The 16,717-nt window shown below is 36.7% G+C and overlaps 1 protein-coding gene across 4 annotated transcripts in view; it reads left to right on the top strand.

Moving 5' to 3' along the window:
- GABBR2 (gamma-aminobutyric acid type B receptor subunit 2) overlaps nucleotides 1-16,717 on the top strand; it is a 478,089-nt gene that overhangs the window by 229,857 nt on the left and 231,515 nt on the right. For all 4 annotated transcript variants that reach the window (XM_068936292.1, XM_068936293.1, XM_068936294.1 and 1 more), the window contains 2 exons: nucleotides 7,007-7,198; nucleotides 8,334-8,570. In XM_068936292.1, coding sequence (XP_068792393.1) covers nucleotides 7,007-7,198; nucleotides 8,334-8,570 — 429 coding nt within the window. The remainder of the gene's footprint in view (nucleotides 1-7,006; nucleotides 7,199-8,333; nucleotides 8,571-16,717) is intronic.

A 16,717-nucleotide genomic window follows, 5' to 3' on the forward strand; every position in this document is an offset into this window, starting at 1 on the left:
AATCTATTTACATCCAAAAGGAAATGGAAGGCATTATTTTCTTTCATTCTACTCATCTCTGATCTGTCTTTGTGTATAAGTCCTTTTGTTCTGGGATTTAAATTGGAATGACAGAAATTATCTCCCATTTTTCCATTCCTGGAAGAAAGAATGATCCATCTGTTTCCCAGCTGAGGGCTTCTAGTCAGAACTATCCTCTGTCCCAAAGTTAGGAAAGAAATTGGGGTCACTTATGCCACTGTCCTTAGTATCCTATGTGCTGTGAGCCTACTGTCTCATCCTAGAAATCCTTGGAGGGGCATTTTGTCCTCTTATCCGTACTACTCTAGTCTGAAGGATTTAAGGTGGAGGATGTCTCTTTCACACGAATGCCCAATGTAGCTACAGGAATGATTTGGTACTTGTAAGGGAAGCATGCATAACTCAGAGCTGTTTCAAGTCTTATGGCTCCTTCTAATGTACGTTAGTGTCAAAAATAATAAGGTGACTTTCCAGAGCTTGGAGAAATCTGAGAGATCATGTATTCCAGCTTTTATAGATATATTTGTATGTGAATTTCGACAGCAGACCAAATGCAGGAGAGGGCAGTTCAAAGCAGGCCATTTATACGTTAATGCATTCCAATATGTCAGTAGTCTTATTGTTAGTCATAAAATACACGGTTGATTCACGCACTCCAGCAACTACTTTGAAGTATCTAAGAGCACAGTAATTTACATAAGTCAACTTTTTAAAGCCCTCTTCCCCAGGTTTAGTTTCAGACAGGTTTCAGTTATGATTCCTGGTTATATTTTGCAGGACAGGGACAGATGCCAGCCAGAGACAGGCTTTTGGGTTTATTTAAAGTAAGGTGCTGTTGTACTAGGGCAAGGATTTTTTTTATTATTTTATTATTTATATTATTTTTTTTCTGATGGTGGTTATAATCTGAATATTATTTGCAAATAATTTATTTAAGTGGGAGCATCTTTAACGTCTGCCATAGTTTCCTGGTCAGATTCAATAGTCATATGCTTTGAAGTCTCTTCAGGATCTCCATTAGAGTTTTTATGCTCATTTCGTTTATTTGGCTATTGCCATACACATAAACACAAACACAAACACACACACACACGCGCGCGCATACAAAAGTGCAGAACACATAACTAAAATATAAATGCACTAAAAATAGTCTAATTCAGTGGTAAAGCGTAAAGAATGTGATAGGACTGATTCAAGCCTCAGTGATGTTAGCAGGAGTTTCCTACAATGACTGAAGTAAGCTTTGCTATTCATTCAACACTAGTGCCAAAAAGAGTAAGAAATTTCAGTTCTATGGGAAATCTTAACTTTTTAATCTTGTTTTCATCTCAGTAGGATGAGTTGATATTATTAATCACAGAATCACAGAATCACAGAATGGTTTAGGTTGGAAGGGACCTCTGGAGATCATCTAGTCCAACCTCCCTGCTCAAGCAGGGTCCTCTAGAGCATATTGCCCAGGATCACATCCAGACGGGTTTGGAATATCTCCAGCGAAGGAGACTCCACTACCTCTCTGGGCAACCTGTGCCAATGCTCTGTCACCCTCACAGTCAAGAAGTTTTTCCTCAGGTTCAGATGGAACTTCCTGTGCTTCAGTTTCTGCCCATTGCCTCTGGTCCTGTCACTGGGCACCACAGAGAAGAGACTGGCCGCAGCCTCTTGACACCCCCCCTTCAGATACTTGTACACGTTGATGAGATCGCCTCTCAGTCTTCTCTTCTCCAGGCTGAACAGGCCCCATTCTCGCAGCCTTTCTTCCTAGGAGAGGTGCTCCAGCCCTCTAATCATCTTTGTAGCCCTCCGCTGGACTCTCTCCAGGAGTGCCATGCCTCTCTTGTACTGGGGAGCCCGGAATTGGACACAGTACTCCAGGTGAGGCCTCCCCAGGGCTGAGGAGAGGGCGAGGATCACCTCCCTCCACCTGCTGGCAACACTCTGCCTCATGCACCCCAGCATACCATTGGCCTTCTTGGCCACAAGGGCACACTGCTGGCTCATGCTTAACTTGTTGTCCCCCAGCACTCCCAGGTCCTTCTCCGTAGGGCTGCTTTCCAGCAGGTCAGCCCCCAGCCTGTACTGCTGCATGGGGCTATTCCTCCCGAGGTGCAGGACCTTGCACTTGCCTTTGTTGAACTTCAGGAGGTTCCTCTCCGCCCACCTCTCCAGCCTGGCCAGGTCCCTCTGAATGGCAGCACAGTCTTCTGGTGTGTCAGCCACTCCCCCCAGTTTAGCATCATCAGCAAACTTGCTGAGAGCGTGCTCTGTGCCTTCCTGCAGGTCACTGATGAATAGATTGAACAAGACTGGAGCCAGGACTGAGCCCTGGGGGACACCACTAGCTACAGGCCTCCAACCTGACTCTGCGCCACTGACCACAACCCTCTGAGCTCGGCCATCCAGCCAGTTCTCAATCCACCGATTGATAATGGAACAGAAATTAGGATATTTTCCTCAAAACTTACCACTTGGACAATCAAAATGGTGAACTAAATATGTTGAATAGATCTCATCTTTTTTTCATTTGAAACTGGATTAACATTAAACTGCACTATCTTTTCCCCCAAAATTCAATTCTACAGAAACTTTCGGTTTAGAAAATTATTGATGGGAATTTTCCCAACATATTATCTTTAAGCCATAGGGATAATGCGATATAGTTACTGCACACATCAAGACTGATGCCTAGTTAATATAAATTGTCTGGCTGAGGACAATTAGGAAGATGAATATTTCACATAGGTCAGTGCCTATGTGTAAATATTAGTGAATATTTAATAATAATTAAAAGCAAACTTAGTCAGCACTGTTAATACAAAAGAACTGGACAATTGATGCAGTTTTACTGCTGAATGTCTCTTTTGGAATTAAATGTAAGCTGATTTTTGGTGAGAAGTAGATGAAGGTACACTGCAATTCAGAAGTCTGCAGGCATTTTTGCAGGGGTGGGAGATAGTATGTGTCCATGCTGACATGACTGAAACATCATTAAATTATTAATAAGGGTAAGGCTTTACAGCTGCTTTTGCACAATATACTAGTATTTGTTTACTACACATAGAAAGTTGTCTTACAGAGGATGAAGTGATTCAGCTCTTTGATTTCCACTTGATTCCAGACCCCAAAATCTGCTATGCTGAAAGCCACACTTGCTTTCTCTGACTAATAAGAGGCATTATTATTTTTCTCAATTTTTTTGGCTTGCTTATTATATTTTGCCTCTGGTCTGCCTATCTCTATTATTTTAATAGCATTCTGTATATATGTTGTAAACAAATATTTAAAATGAACATTGAATATGCTATGATGTGCTTTGTTTTAGATATCATGAATAGTTTGAAATAAGGAAGTATGCAAAAAATAGCTTGCAGATAAAATCCTAATGGTATTCAATGTTATTGTTCCATTATCAGATGAAACAAATGTTCAAGTAAGAATGAAGTGGAGCAAAGTAAGAACAAAGTCTTCTTGTGCAGTATGTAAAAATGGTTCCTTATAGACTGAAGTGTATTTTGTTGTTGCTGCTGGTTTTTTGGATCAATGGAGCAGACTTTCATCTGCATAGGAGTTACAGTTTCAGCACCAGCGAAGAAAACATTTAGCTTTTTATGAGTATACGTTGCCAATATTTGGAACAACTTAAGCCCATTGTGCAACACAATTGAACGAAAGATTCAAAATCGCTGAGGACACGCTGAGAACAACTTCACAGTTAAAGCCGTGTTGCAATATACTTTTACAACATGAGTTCAAGTTCTCTGTTATGCAAGAATAATATAGTGTATCTATCTTCTTCAAACTTTCATCCTTTACTCACTGAATAATAAATTAATCATAGCTTAAAAGTAATTCTGTTAATTCTCTTATGCTAAAACTAATTAATAGTAAGGGTCTCTTTAAGAAGTTTATTGTGCCTTTCACTTTTTCCTTTGTCCTGACTTACTTATATCCTTAATGGAACAAAACAACTTCTTCATACTTGCTGTATTGTCATAATTAATCAAAATCTTAAGCATAATAACACTTCTTAGAAACTAGATTTAATTTTGGCTGGTTATTAAAAGCTACTGTATCTAATTGTTTTGAGGTTCAGCTAAAATACATATATTATAACTTGGGTAAATAGCAGCTAGCCTTTAATTAGGGTCATTAAAACAGTAGAAGTATTTCATTGATCATTCCGTCTCTTCTTTGAGCAATTTCTGGGCAGCAGCTGTGTTTATTGTTGTGAGCTTGTGACAGAAAGCACAGTGGCAGGATATGTGTGAAAAGCACAGAGCCAGAACTTCCGGCTCACCAAGCACTTTGCAGTTCTAAAATAATTTTCATCCTTAAAAAGAATCTCTTCTTGGATTCAAACAAGAATGAAAAGTTAAAAAAGTACAAAATGCAGTCTGACAAGGGCAGAAGATGTCCAGAACAGTTTCCTGACTACCTGATTAGCACCTCTGGGATTTGCAGCCTAGATAGAGAAAGCAGGGATTAGGTTAGACACTGTGGCTACTTGATGCTGTTCTGACAGTACAAAGCAGTTATAAACCTTCTTTGTCCTGCTCTTGTGTGCCAACAAATCTTCCTCTTAGAAACTAAAACCTGTGTGAGGTGACCTGTATGCATTTGAACAGCTCAGGAAAGATCCACATATCTCAAGTGAGGGAAATGTACCTTTCAAGCATCAAAATCATCTCCATTCAGCAGAATGATCAAGGAAGAAATGGTGATAAAAAACTATATTATTTTTTAAAAAACTCAAACTCTTTGGGAAACCAAATGCTGAAATGACTTAACACTACCTGTGCTGTGTCTATAAAAATGGCTGCATGGTCTAGGTGCGCTGTTTGGAGAAGCTGACTTTTTTCCTCCCTCTCCTGCCTTGACTAAACTACTCTTTAAACTCTAACTTTCCTCCAGATTTGGAATGAAGAGTTCCCAGTGTTTAAAGTGAATTTAATTAGCAAAATCTAGATATGTAATAAAATTATTCTTCTGGGAATGTGCAAGTTTCAATGAAACTTTCTTGGGAATGATCCTTTAGCTCCAGGATGGAATTTCTGGCCATTTTGAAAATTTTAATTTCCCGCCTGCATCCCAGGACATTTACAAATTAAGCAGGAAATAGACTCAAGTGCTTGTGCAAACAGAATATCTCCAGGAGTTCCAATTTCAGAGTAGTACCTAGCTGATGCTTTCTTAGAAGATGGGATTTGGTACTTTGATTTGAATATGACAGAAGAAGCTAATGTCCTTCTCTATAAAGCTCAGTTCTGTATTAATTTGTGTCCTTGGATATTTAAAAAATAAAAATAAAAGACTTCATTGAAAGGTCTCATTATGTAATGGAAACATTTTTCAACATCAAAAAGCATTGCAGGATGGGTTTACTGTTTTCCTTACAGCTGGACATGGGATGCTATGTCCCCACGACTGTAGCAGGAACAGAAGTGGGCAGGAGGACAAAAGCAGATGTGTTGCTGGAAAAGGTAGAACTGATGAAAGTGGGAAAGGCAAACAATGCAGACTCTGGAATATATAAGGCAGGAGATGCAAAACACTGGGTTTCAGACAGGAGCATTTTCAAGCAGCACCGTATGCAACGCATAAAATTTGATTTTAGTTGAACAAGAACACCAGCAATGAGGGGCCAAACAAAATTGCTTTGTACACAAAAAAGTCTGTGAGCAAATTCAGCACCATTATAATAGCCTTTACAGATTTAAAGCCTAACTTCAGTTTGCATATTAATGTATTTAGGTGGTTGTCCTATTTCCTGTTTCTTGCTATTCATCTTTATATATCTGCTGGGCCTTTGAGATGAACTTCAGGGTACTTTTCAAAACAATTGGGTTCTGAATGGTTAATATGTCCATGTTTGCATTCTCTTAATTTCCTCCTCCTACTGCTGTGATATTTTCTGTTAAGATTTAAAGGTTTTCCAGTTAAGGTTGCACCACACACTTCTAATGATTGAAATCTATTTTATCTTATAAGTGTGTCTTGTATCTCCAATATTGTTGATATTAAGAGACCAAGAAGCATAAAAACTGTTGCTTTGAAGAGGCATCTGACTGAAATGTCAAAAGAAAAATATGTAGTTATGACAAGACGGTGAGAGAAACATCTGACATAAAATTTGCTAATTTTTTGCTGGAACACTCTTCACAATACGAAAGCTTATATTTCCTTTACTTACAAAGAGCATGTATTTGGAAGATCAGCTTTTCAGGCACAATAGCATAAGTGCCCGACTAATAAAGCAGTTTTATTTCCTGTTATGTGTGTCTGCTGTGTATTTAGAGTAGATACCCATCGTCTCAGTATTTTGGAGTACTGTGGGCTGTATTCAGTATTTAAGTAGTGTAGAATTCTACCTTAAGAAGTTTCTTGCAAAAAAAAAATCCAGAGATTTGCTTGCTTTGTAAGTTTAATAGTGCTTCATACCATGCAGAAGACTGCTTACTTAATGACCTTGTGCTCTCTATTTTATCACAGTTGCATCATTCATATTTGCAACATTGTGATTTGATGATGTCTAGATTGCAAGTTATTTTCTTGTTTACCTTATGTTGTTTTATGTGATCTTTAAACTGATAATAGTTTAGCTTAAACATGGTCGCATGCTAATCCTCCTACTCATGTAATAGCTGTGCTATAGAGAATTTCTTACAGAATAACCATGCCTTTTGCTAGTCTTCCACTTTTTCTCTCCCCGTTTTAGAAACCAATGTTTCATTCTTCTATTTTTGAATAAATTGATTTTTAGAAGAAAAATAGTTTTTTAAAAAATTATTTTCTTACGACCTGAATTTTAAAGAAAGGAGCTTCATTGTTAGGAATTGATTATTCTAAATCACTCTAAATACTTGTGTATCCTTCAATTATGCTGTGATTTCATTAATAATGTAAAAACATCAACAGAAAACATTTGGTTTTATGTTCAATATGTCAGCCACAATGACAATTAACTTTTATTTTTCTGTCATTGCAGGCTTATGATGAAGAAATGTATGGCAGCAAATATCAGTGGATTATTCCTGGGTGGTATGAAAACCTCTGGTGGGAATCCTGGATTAATTCATCACAATGTCTCAGTAAAAACCTTCTTGCTGCCATGGAAGGTTATATTGGAGTGGATTTTGAGCCTCTCAGTACAAAAGTGGTAAAGACCATATCAGGAAGGGTTAGTATTTTTCCTCCAACTATTTTATTATATAATCAGTGATCTCACCAGCTTCTTGGCATAGCAGAGTACAGAGAAGGGAGGTTAGGCTAAAGAGTTTTTCTTCAAAGAGAGCTGGCAGTCATCGTGGTTATTTTCATCTTTCCTCTGGTTTGAATTTTTTAAATATGTAGAAATCAGTTCACGTTTTCTACAGGGTGAGGAAGCAGTAAATTTCCTTGCCCTATTTGTCCTCTATGCACCTTCCATTTATACATACAGTAAAGTTTGAAAATTGTATTTTGCACTCTCACAAGCTGTGTCATGTCATGTTAAATGGCTGATCAGAGGAATAGAAACCTTTTATGCCTGCTATTTGATACCCTTGTTGTATTTCCTGTTTAACCCTAATCCTACAAATGGCTAACTTCATTGGTAATCTGTGCCTCAGAACTGTGTGGGACCTTGTTTTCAATAGGTAAATATGTGGTATTTCCATAAAGTACATAATGGCTAAACGTAGAAAAAATACATGCACGTTTTAGTCAATGAATAAACGTGAATAAAGTCTGATTTTGCTTCTAGTGCCTTTCATGGCTTTTTGAGTGAGCACTGAAGGCAACTTTACAACAGGCAACTCATTCTCATAAGAGAGCACTCCATAAAGACCTTGGTAAACTTGTAAAACAAATTGTCATTCAAATATATGCACATTAAGCAAATGGTTATTTAAGTGATGATTATTTAATTCATATGATTCTTTAGGATGTAATCAGACCACTAGTTCACAGGGATACAGACTTGTTCTCTGATTATAGCTCACCAACGTGCACGCCAGGCTGATAGCTTTGGTTAAACTGAAGCCTTTTGTACGAAAGAAACCAAGTTGTCCTTCATACAGAAAAACAGGACAGCTGTTTTTTATGGTCTCTCTTTCTCCTAAATCCTCCTTCCCAGCCTCACCATTGTCTTGCAATTCAAGCAGCTCACATCTTCTTGGAATTTTAAATTCCTTCTTAACTCTTGCTTTGAGGGTCTTTTCTGTATTAGTGATGCACATCTGTAAAATGAAGGGTGCAGTTCAAGGTCTGGGTTTAAACCTAAATCTGTAAAATGTTAAGTCCTGAAGTAATACTGAAGCTTTTCTCCTCTACAGACTCCACAGCAATATGAAATGGAATACAATGCTAAGCGGGGAGATGGGCAGTCCAGCAAATTTCATGGTTATGCCTATGATGGAATATGGGTGATTGCCAAGACCCTGCAGCGGGCAATGAAGTATCTCAATGCTACCAACAAGCACCAAAAAATTGAGGATTTTAACTATACAAACCACAAACTCGGCAAAATTTTTCTGGATGCTATGAATGAAACCAACTTCTTTGGAGTAACGGTAAGTTCTAAACACTGATTTGTGGGGGTAGAGGAGTTGTGATTTTTTTAAAGTCAGTAGCTGAAGCAAGCATAACATGTTAGCTACTTTTGAAAAAGAAAGTTAGCTATGCATTTCTTATATTTCTGGAGCCTCCTTACTTCTACGTTACCTTCAAAATTACTGTAGATGCCTTGAGAATCTTACTCATTACCTGTCTTCTGGTGCCAAGGGATGACACAGCATGATTCCTCATTTATCAGATTCTTAAGCATTGGTATGGTCTGAATTAACAAGTCAGAGCAGTCTCAGGGGAGGCACAGCTGTTGTAAGCTGCAGCAATCTTTTGAGTGATTGTGTTAGTAGTGAGGAATAGCTGGAACATGGTCTGAAAACACCTCCTATTCCCCCTCCCCTTTTTTTTTTTAAAAGTAATAGGCTACAGTGCACTGGTGTCTCCACCCCTAGTGCTATACCTCCTAGAAATTGCCACAACATATTTCAGTAATCATTCACTTTTATTTAAAATTTATAGTTTATCATTGTACAGTGCAAAGCACATTCACTACAAATGAAGAGCTAGTAACATATAGCAATAACCTTATTCTATTTCAATTATAACATTGTAAATTTGTAAAAACTCTTTATTTTTTAAAACTACTTCTACTTTTTATCAGAGTAAAATAGGTAATAGATGTGTGGTCCTAACATTTTTTTAAATACTTGATCATATTTGAGAAGACTTCAGTCAGAAGTTAAAGGCACATGTCTGTGTTCAAGAGCATACAGTCATACTCCTTCACAAAGAGACTAAATAGACTCCATTTCAGGAGTCAGCCTTCACCGTTCCTAAAAATAGCAAATGAGAGAACCTACTGTTAACCCATTTTGTTATGCAGCATACTTGGCCTGCAGAGTGGCTAAATGAGAGTTTTAAAGCAACGTGCATTTCAGTGGTCCATATAGAGAACACTTTTAAGGATCTCCTTGCAGCAGGGGCATGCAGAAAGCTGTCATCTTCTCTGCCTCTGTGCAGCAGCTTGTCAGATTCATCCCCAAATTAATTCAAATCATCTTGGACATCAAATGATCTCCAAACATGTTGAAGTAGCAGAGCTAAGGTTATAGTGCAAGTCACAAATTGTTTTGAGGAGGAAGTATCTAAGTATAGACATCAGCAATGAGTGCAGGCTCAACTTTTTGGTATACTTGTTAATTACCAAAGAAGTATATGTTTTATATTAAGATAAAACTGAAACTGATTTAGAGCTTGCAAGTAAAAAACTTGCAAATTGTAAGGCCAAACAATACTAGACTCTTACAGTTGCCTGTGCAATATGAATTTTGCTTTCTTTTTGCACTGAATTTGGCTCAAGGCTTCAGTAAAAGAATTGTGCAGTTATAGGGTATCCCATTTCATCCATAGTAAGACTGCTGTGGCTCATATATGGAAGGAGCTTTAATAAAACTCTCATTCAATGACAGCTATAAACCAGTCTCTGCAGACACTCAGACATCTCTGTCCTGAGCTACTCCAGGGACAGCATCTCTCAATGTGGATGTAATTGTATCTTAGCTAGGTAGCTCTTATTCTTTGTTACCCTCCTAGCCTTGCTGTTTAGTCTTGACACCCCATCATGGGAAAATTGATAGATTTCGTTAGCACTGCTTAAATGAACACCTCTGCCTTCACAGCAGAAAAAAAATACTCTTAAGATGAAATAGCCTGGTTTTTGTTTGTTTGTTTGTTTTTGAATTAGTTTCAGAGACATCAGGCAAAAATTAACTATGAACTGCATCCCTTTTGGGAGGGAATAAATTAGTTTCCTCAACCATACTCAACCTCGCTGATTTCATGTATTCTTTCATTGCATGTTATTGTACTTTACTTCTTCAGGAAAAATAGTTTTATAAGAAATTTCTGAAGAATTATTCAGTGAGCTTAGTACTTGTCTGAGGCACTTTGTATACCAGTTTCTTTTTAAAATTGGTCTGCCAAGTCACTGTGACAATACACAGATCAAATTTGGTATTTGCTTCATATTAAATGTGCACTCATTAACTGATTGGCAGACACAGATTATAATATGCTATAATATTTTTTTCAAACATGTATCAACCAGCATAGAATATTAGAGTCGCCTTCTATTTTCAATCTATATGGGATCATGCTCCTTGTCCCTCTATGTTTTCAAAAACATTTTAATCAGAAAGATATATAGAGAAGAAAACCTATAGCAACCATACCATCTTAGGATATAAGCAGAACAGGCACTACTTAAGTTTTTGCAGTCAATGTGAAGAAAAAGAGTTATATAATAGATTTTAAAGGTGCATGGAAATCTTCAAAAAGCTGAAGTAATGGATTGAGTCTTACCAAAAAGTATTTTTAAACTTATTATTCTTCAGTCTAATAAATTGCTATACGTTATGACCTACTTTAAAATTTTCTCTGGAAACATAAGCTTTGGATCTTGCAATGCAAAACTACTTTTAAAATATTTTTCTGGGGAAAGCAGTTTTTAATATAAAATGTTTACAATTTATTTTTAAAACCTTTTTCTAAACAGCAAAAGGTTGTTCATTTATTCTAGAGTATTATCTATTCCAAACATAAAATGAGTTTCTGAAGGAGGAAGTAAAAGGAGGGACTAAATCTGATCAGTCTTCAATACAATAATTAAAATATGGTGTTAATTATTAGTAAGGAGAGAATGTGAAGAAGCTTTAGACAAGAATCTAAAAATGTGAAATTGATTTGAGTCTTTTTTTTTATGCTTTACGTGAATATAATATCAGAAACACTGGCATATCATAAAGAGTAAATCCCTTTTCCAACTATTCATTTTATTAGAAATTAGTTATAGTAAAGCACAAAAATATAATCGCTGTCTAGAGAAAGTAATTTTTTTTTAAAGTCTGAAAAGACTTGCTGGAGGCAGGAGAGAAGTTCCTAATTATACAGAATGTTATTTTTTTCATTTTTATGTTCTTTTTCCTGATCAACATTTATTTCTAGGAGACAACATTTAGAAAACAGTTTAGGTGATTGTCCAAGGACTTGACAGGACTAATGCTCTTTTTGAGCATCAGAGATTCAACATATAGATGTTAGTTATTCTAATTTTATTATCAGAAAACTTTAGCTATTCCTTAAACATTTCTGAAGGTTCTTTTGCTCTTTTCCAGATATTTTCTTCTTAGATAAATGGTTCCTGCTGTTACTTTTCCATTGTGATTATCTAATTTATAGTTACACTGATTACCATATTATTATTAATATAGTTTGAGTAGTTTGAAAATTGAAGTGTTTTTCACAGAGTTAGAAAAAAAAAAATCTCCTAAAGCAAGACTTTTCCAAGTGGATAAAAAAAGAAGAAAATTTTAACTTTATTCTGTGTATTACTTATATCGTAGAATTTGGTAGCTCAGTAATAAGAAAAGCATTAGAGGTATCTTTCAGGAGGGCTTCTAGGGGCCCTGAATCATATTTTGGCCTATTGAATCAACAGCCATCTGGACGACGGAACGAAATTGTTTTAGTCATTGTTCCCTATTTCTTTTTTCTTCTAAAGACCATGGATAGTTACATAGTAGCCGTAGAACTACAGAAATGTCAATATTTGTTAACACAAAAATGTTGGTTCTACTTGGAAAGCTATTGAATACCACATCTAGTTTAATTTTTTTTTTTAGTGCACATTTATGTGCAGGAAATGTATAGCTCTATGGGAAATGAAATGTTTGGAAGTACATATCTATTTTAAAGTTAAGGGTGGGTTTGGGGAGGGTGGGAAGGGCAAGGGGGCAGTACCATATTTCCTGGGGTTGGAGAAACCAAAACATGCGTTTTGGAAGGAAAAAATGCGTTGATAAATTGTTAATCATTGTTATCATTGTTAAATGATCAGGATTGAGGATGAATAGTCAAGACTGAAAATGAAAAGAAGTGGGTCACTAAGCAACAAAAGGTTTTAAAAGAATAACAAGTGATAAACTTCTGCGTTGGTAAGAGAAAGAGAGGTTTTGGAGAAGGCAGAAGGAGGAGAGAGGAGAAAGAAAAAAATCAATTTTCCTCCTGAGGAAATCTTTTCCTGTATAGGGAGAGAAGGGGTGGAAGAATCACGGAGTCAAGGAAGATGTTAGTTTTTATCCAACCTCTTGCCCTAGAAGTGCTTAAACCTTCTTGGCCAACCTCCTACCATTTTCAGTTCTCATACTGAAATTTAAATACAGATTCATCTGTGCACTCAAGGTCTAGGTTAGGAAAGTGCAACCTGAAAGAGTTAACATCCTCCTCATCCTCTTCTCTTTGTGCCCTTTGCACCAAACATTATCTAGAGGGCTATGCCAAGGCCAGAGTTGGAAAGCAGTGCAAATTTTATACGTAACCAAGAACATATTGTCTGCGTAAGAACATTGATGGCAGTAGCAGTAAAAGGGAAATTGGTCTTAGAGACAGTCCAATGGCAAGATCATATCTGAACAGGAAGAACATCAGAGAAAGATGTTACTAATCAGCTCAAAGAATCAAAATTAAACTCATTATTATGAGTTTAATATTCAAGTACTCTTTTACTTCTGTCAACTCCCACTGTGTATCTCCAATTTCATCCAGTTCGGTGAGAACTTTAAAGTCTAGTTTTCAAACATCACTTTTTCCAATTAAATCTTGAAATACTTTTGGCTTGAAATAGATCTGGGGGCAATTTATGTTGCCAAATATATTCATGAAACACTACTATAGTAAATTTGGCTATATGAACAAATCCAATACAGCATATTATCCATTAGGACCTAATAAACGTTAAAAGAAGAAATCCCTTTATAGCTTGTTATGACAAGTTTTACTATTGTAAAGGACACTTATACAACACCCAGAATAGTCTGTCGTTGGGATTTGTTTAATTTGAGTTTAATTTTCAGGTTTAGAAAATACTAATGTGTATACATTATTTATTTTAATGCTAGATCTAAAAATGTAGTTTTGTATTTTCAAATCTAACATAGCTGTAACCTCATAAAGTAAAGATTTATTCTCAGAGTATGGTAAATTCTTGTCTTGGTTCCACAGCATAGGCAGGTGGTGGGAAAAACACAATGTATGTCAGAGGTAATTTTTAATTATTTTACTTTTAATTATTTTATTTTATTTAAGAACTAGGGAACTATTCCTAAAAATATTTACTTCTAATTGTCTAATTTAATCTCATTTCATCTTTATGTCATTGATGTTACTAGTCTCCCTGGTTTATTCCTTTAAGTCCTGTAAGCCCTGGGATATGGTATTCTGCTGCTTGAGTTTACTGCTGTTAACTGTGATTATAAATCAGGCTTTGGAATTATTAATTTTCTTCTCATTCTGAATTTGTGTGCAATGGAAGAAGAATTATAGTGGAGGAGGGAGAAAATTAAATGCAGTGTTGTATTTTCTTTTTATGTCAGACTCTGTAGGACAGTGGGATGAAATTCCATCACAATAGCTGCTGAACAATTGAAACTACTACCATGAAATAGCTTTTGTGTCTTTCTCTGGCATCCTGAATTCAAATGGATCCAGTCATGTTTTGTAACTGAAAATGGTTACTGTAATTAAGTTCATTTTGTATTTTGATACTGATAGTTTTGGAAGATAGATTTAGCAGCCCGCCTCCACTTCCCAGGCTTCAGTAGACACTGTGCTGTTCAGAAATACAGGATGTATTGGCAGCAGAAAAGCAACAGGGAGAACATACTTATTTCATGGCACCCTAGAAAAATAGTGTACCCGAGGACTATCAAATTGAGGAATACCTGGGTCTGTGGTAGAGAATCAGATAGAATTAATTAGGATTTTAGCAATGTAAACTACCACATAAGGGATTCTAATAAACATTTCTGGAGTGGCAGTGATCGTTGTTGTTAATTTTGCACTAGCAGTTCTGTATTAAGCCTCAAGAGTTATTTATACCTGTTCTCACATTCTCTTTTTTGACTGTGCTGGGGCAGATAGTAAAGGAGTTGGGGAGTCGGAGACAGAAATTTTAATAAAGTAGCTCCTTATTAGAATAGTAGAATAGCACTAGAATAGTGCTTTAATAGTATATTTTATTATAAATAATGTGGGAGGGGAGTGTTAAGTCTACAGTGAAATACTTTTGAAATACTGATGCTTAGAAGTATCTCCTAGTGAGAAATGCTTTTGAATGGTCCAGTGAGTTTGACTTGGTCTTAATTGTGAGCATCTGAAAATTTGCTTTTGGCCATTATCTATAACTGGGTGATTTGAGGGACTTCAGTAGGCCGGATAGATTTTTAGCTAGGAAAATGTGCATGTTCATGCATCATTTAGCCATGGACTAAAAAGCACCCCTCGTGATCTAGGTGAACTGAGCAGGACAAGATTGTCAAAGGAGTAGGAGTGTAGAGGGACACAAGAAGTAGTGAACTGCTTCCATGGTTCCTCGCTGTGAAACCTCTGTCTCCTGCAAAGGCAAGTTTTCTTCTTTTGTTAGAAGGTCCACTTTTTGAAAAGGAACAGTGCTTTGGCAACAGATTAGAAATGGTGATCCTGAAGCATCAAATGTCATCAAAACAGGGAGCAGGATATTGACATAAACTTGATATGTTTTGCATTTACATTTCCTGGAAGTCTTATTAAATCAAATTGATCTAGTTCTGATGATCAGTATATTCTCCTGGTTTGTCCTGCTTTTGTTATGCTGACTAAAAATTTATTTTCTCACATGAATAATCCTCAGTGAAAGCAGATCCCCTTACAAGAAAGCTTTTAGTGTGTAGGAACTCTCGGATAATCCCTGCAGGTGTCTAACCCAAGGTTCTTTCCTCCTATCCCTCCCAAAGCAAATACAGATGCAGCAAGTTCCTTTCCTCTTGATAAAAATTCTCTCCCATAAATGGAATGGGAACAGAGAAACATAGGAGAAAGGGAGAAAAGTGATTGTTGCCAGACATGAGATCTTATATTTTTTAAATTTTCTCACATGAATAATCCTCAGTGAAAGCAGATCCCTTTACAAGAAAGCTTTTGGTGTGTAGGAACTCTCGGATAATCCCTGCAGGTGTCTAACCGAAGGTTCTTTCCTCCTATCCCTCCCAAAGCAAATACAGATGCTCTGCCTTACAACCACAGCTTACCTTGGCCAGATGTGTGTTTTTAGACAGGAACAGTGGCAGGCTGTTTAGCACCTCTCACAGTTGCCAGTAGGTTTAGGAGACTCCTCAAAATAAAGACCCACTAAAGTGAGCGGTCAGCAAGTACACATAAGGATCATAAATAGTATTTGCTCATTATCAAAATTCAGAGCAAATGTTTTCATCTGTCAACAGTGCTAAACTGCATACAGAAGAAAATCCAAACTTTTTAAAGGGAGAACTGAGATTAACTCTGACATTTCTAGATTAGTCCTCAAGCTAAACAGCAGTTGATGGTTTAATAGATATGGTAGGTGGCAAATGAAAAGGTTTTGATGCAAATGAAAGTTTGAAGTCCTACAACACTTATTACTGCATCTACCTTTCTAATAGTTGAATATTTGATGAAAATAAATGAACAGCATGCATTTAAAGAAAAGCTAATGAAACATGTTCTTTGATCAGGTTGATATGTCTTATCATGTTCTGTCCTTCAGTATTTAGTTTTGTCTTAATCTAGACAGTGGTTAACATATTACGTAATATACCCTAGAACCTGCTTGTTGCTACTATGAGTACAACTACTGGCAGTCCCTAGAAGCTGTAGTGAAGCTGATTCTCTTGGCAAAGTGGTGGTACAGGTTTGTGATAACAGGGTAGTTCCACTTCAGGCTTCTGAAGAAACAAAGCACATTTCAGTAGTTCCACCACCCTATTTTTATTGTAATGTATTTTCTTTTGTAGCTGCCTGCTTCCACGCCACTGTTGTTTTCTCTTTATATTTGTTTTTGTTCTGTTTTTCTCTAAATATTCATTGAAGTTGAATGATGAGGGACTAAAGAAGAAATAAAATTTACCTAGTTTGGAAGCTCTATCCTGACCCAGATCAGTAATTAAAGTATGAGAGGGTTTCGGTAGTTTTAGAGAGAGTTTTCACAGCAGTTTCTTCTTCTGCCAGTTGCTCTTGTCTGAGATTGGTACATAAGGACATTTTGAAAAAGAAGCTGAAAGAGGGGACAGCTAAACGCTGGAGA

Source organism: Struthio camelus, chromosome 2 (genome assembly GCF_040807025.1).
Source record: "Struthio camelus isolate bStrCam1 chromosome 2, bStrCam1.hap1, whole genome shotgun sequence".
Taxonomy (NCBI): Eukaryota; Metazoa; Chordata; class Aves; order Struthioniformes; family Struthionidae; genus Struthio; species Struthio camelus.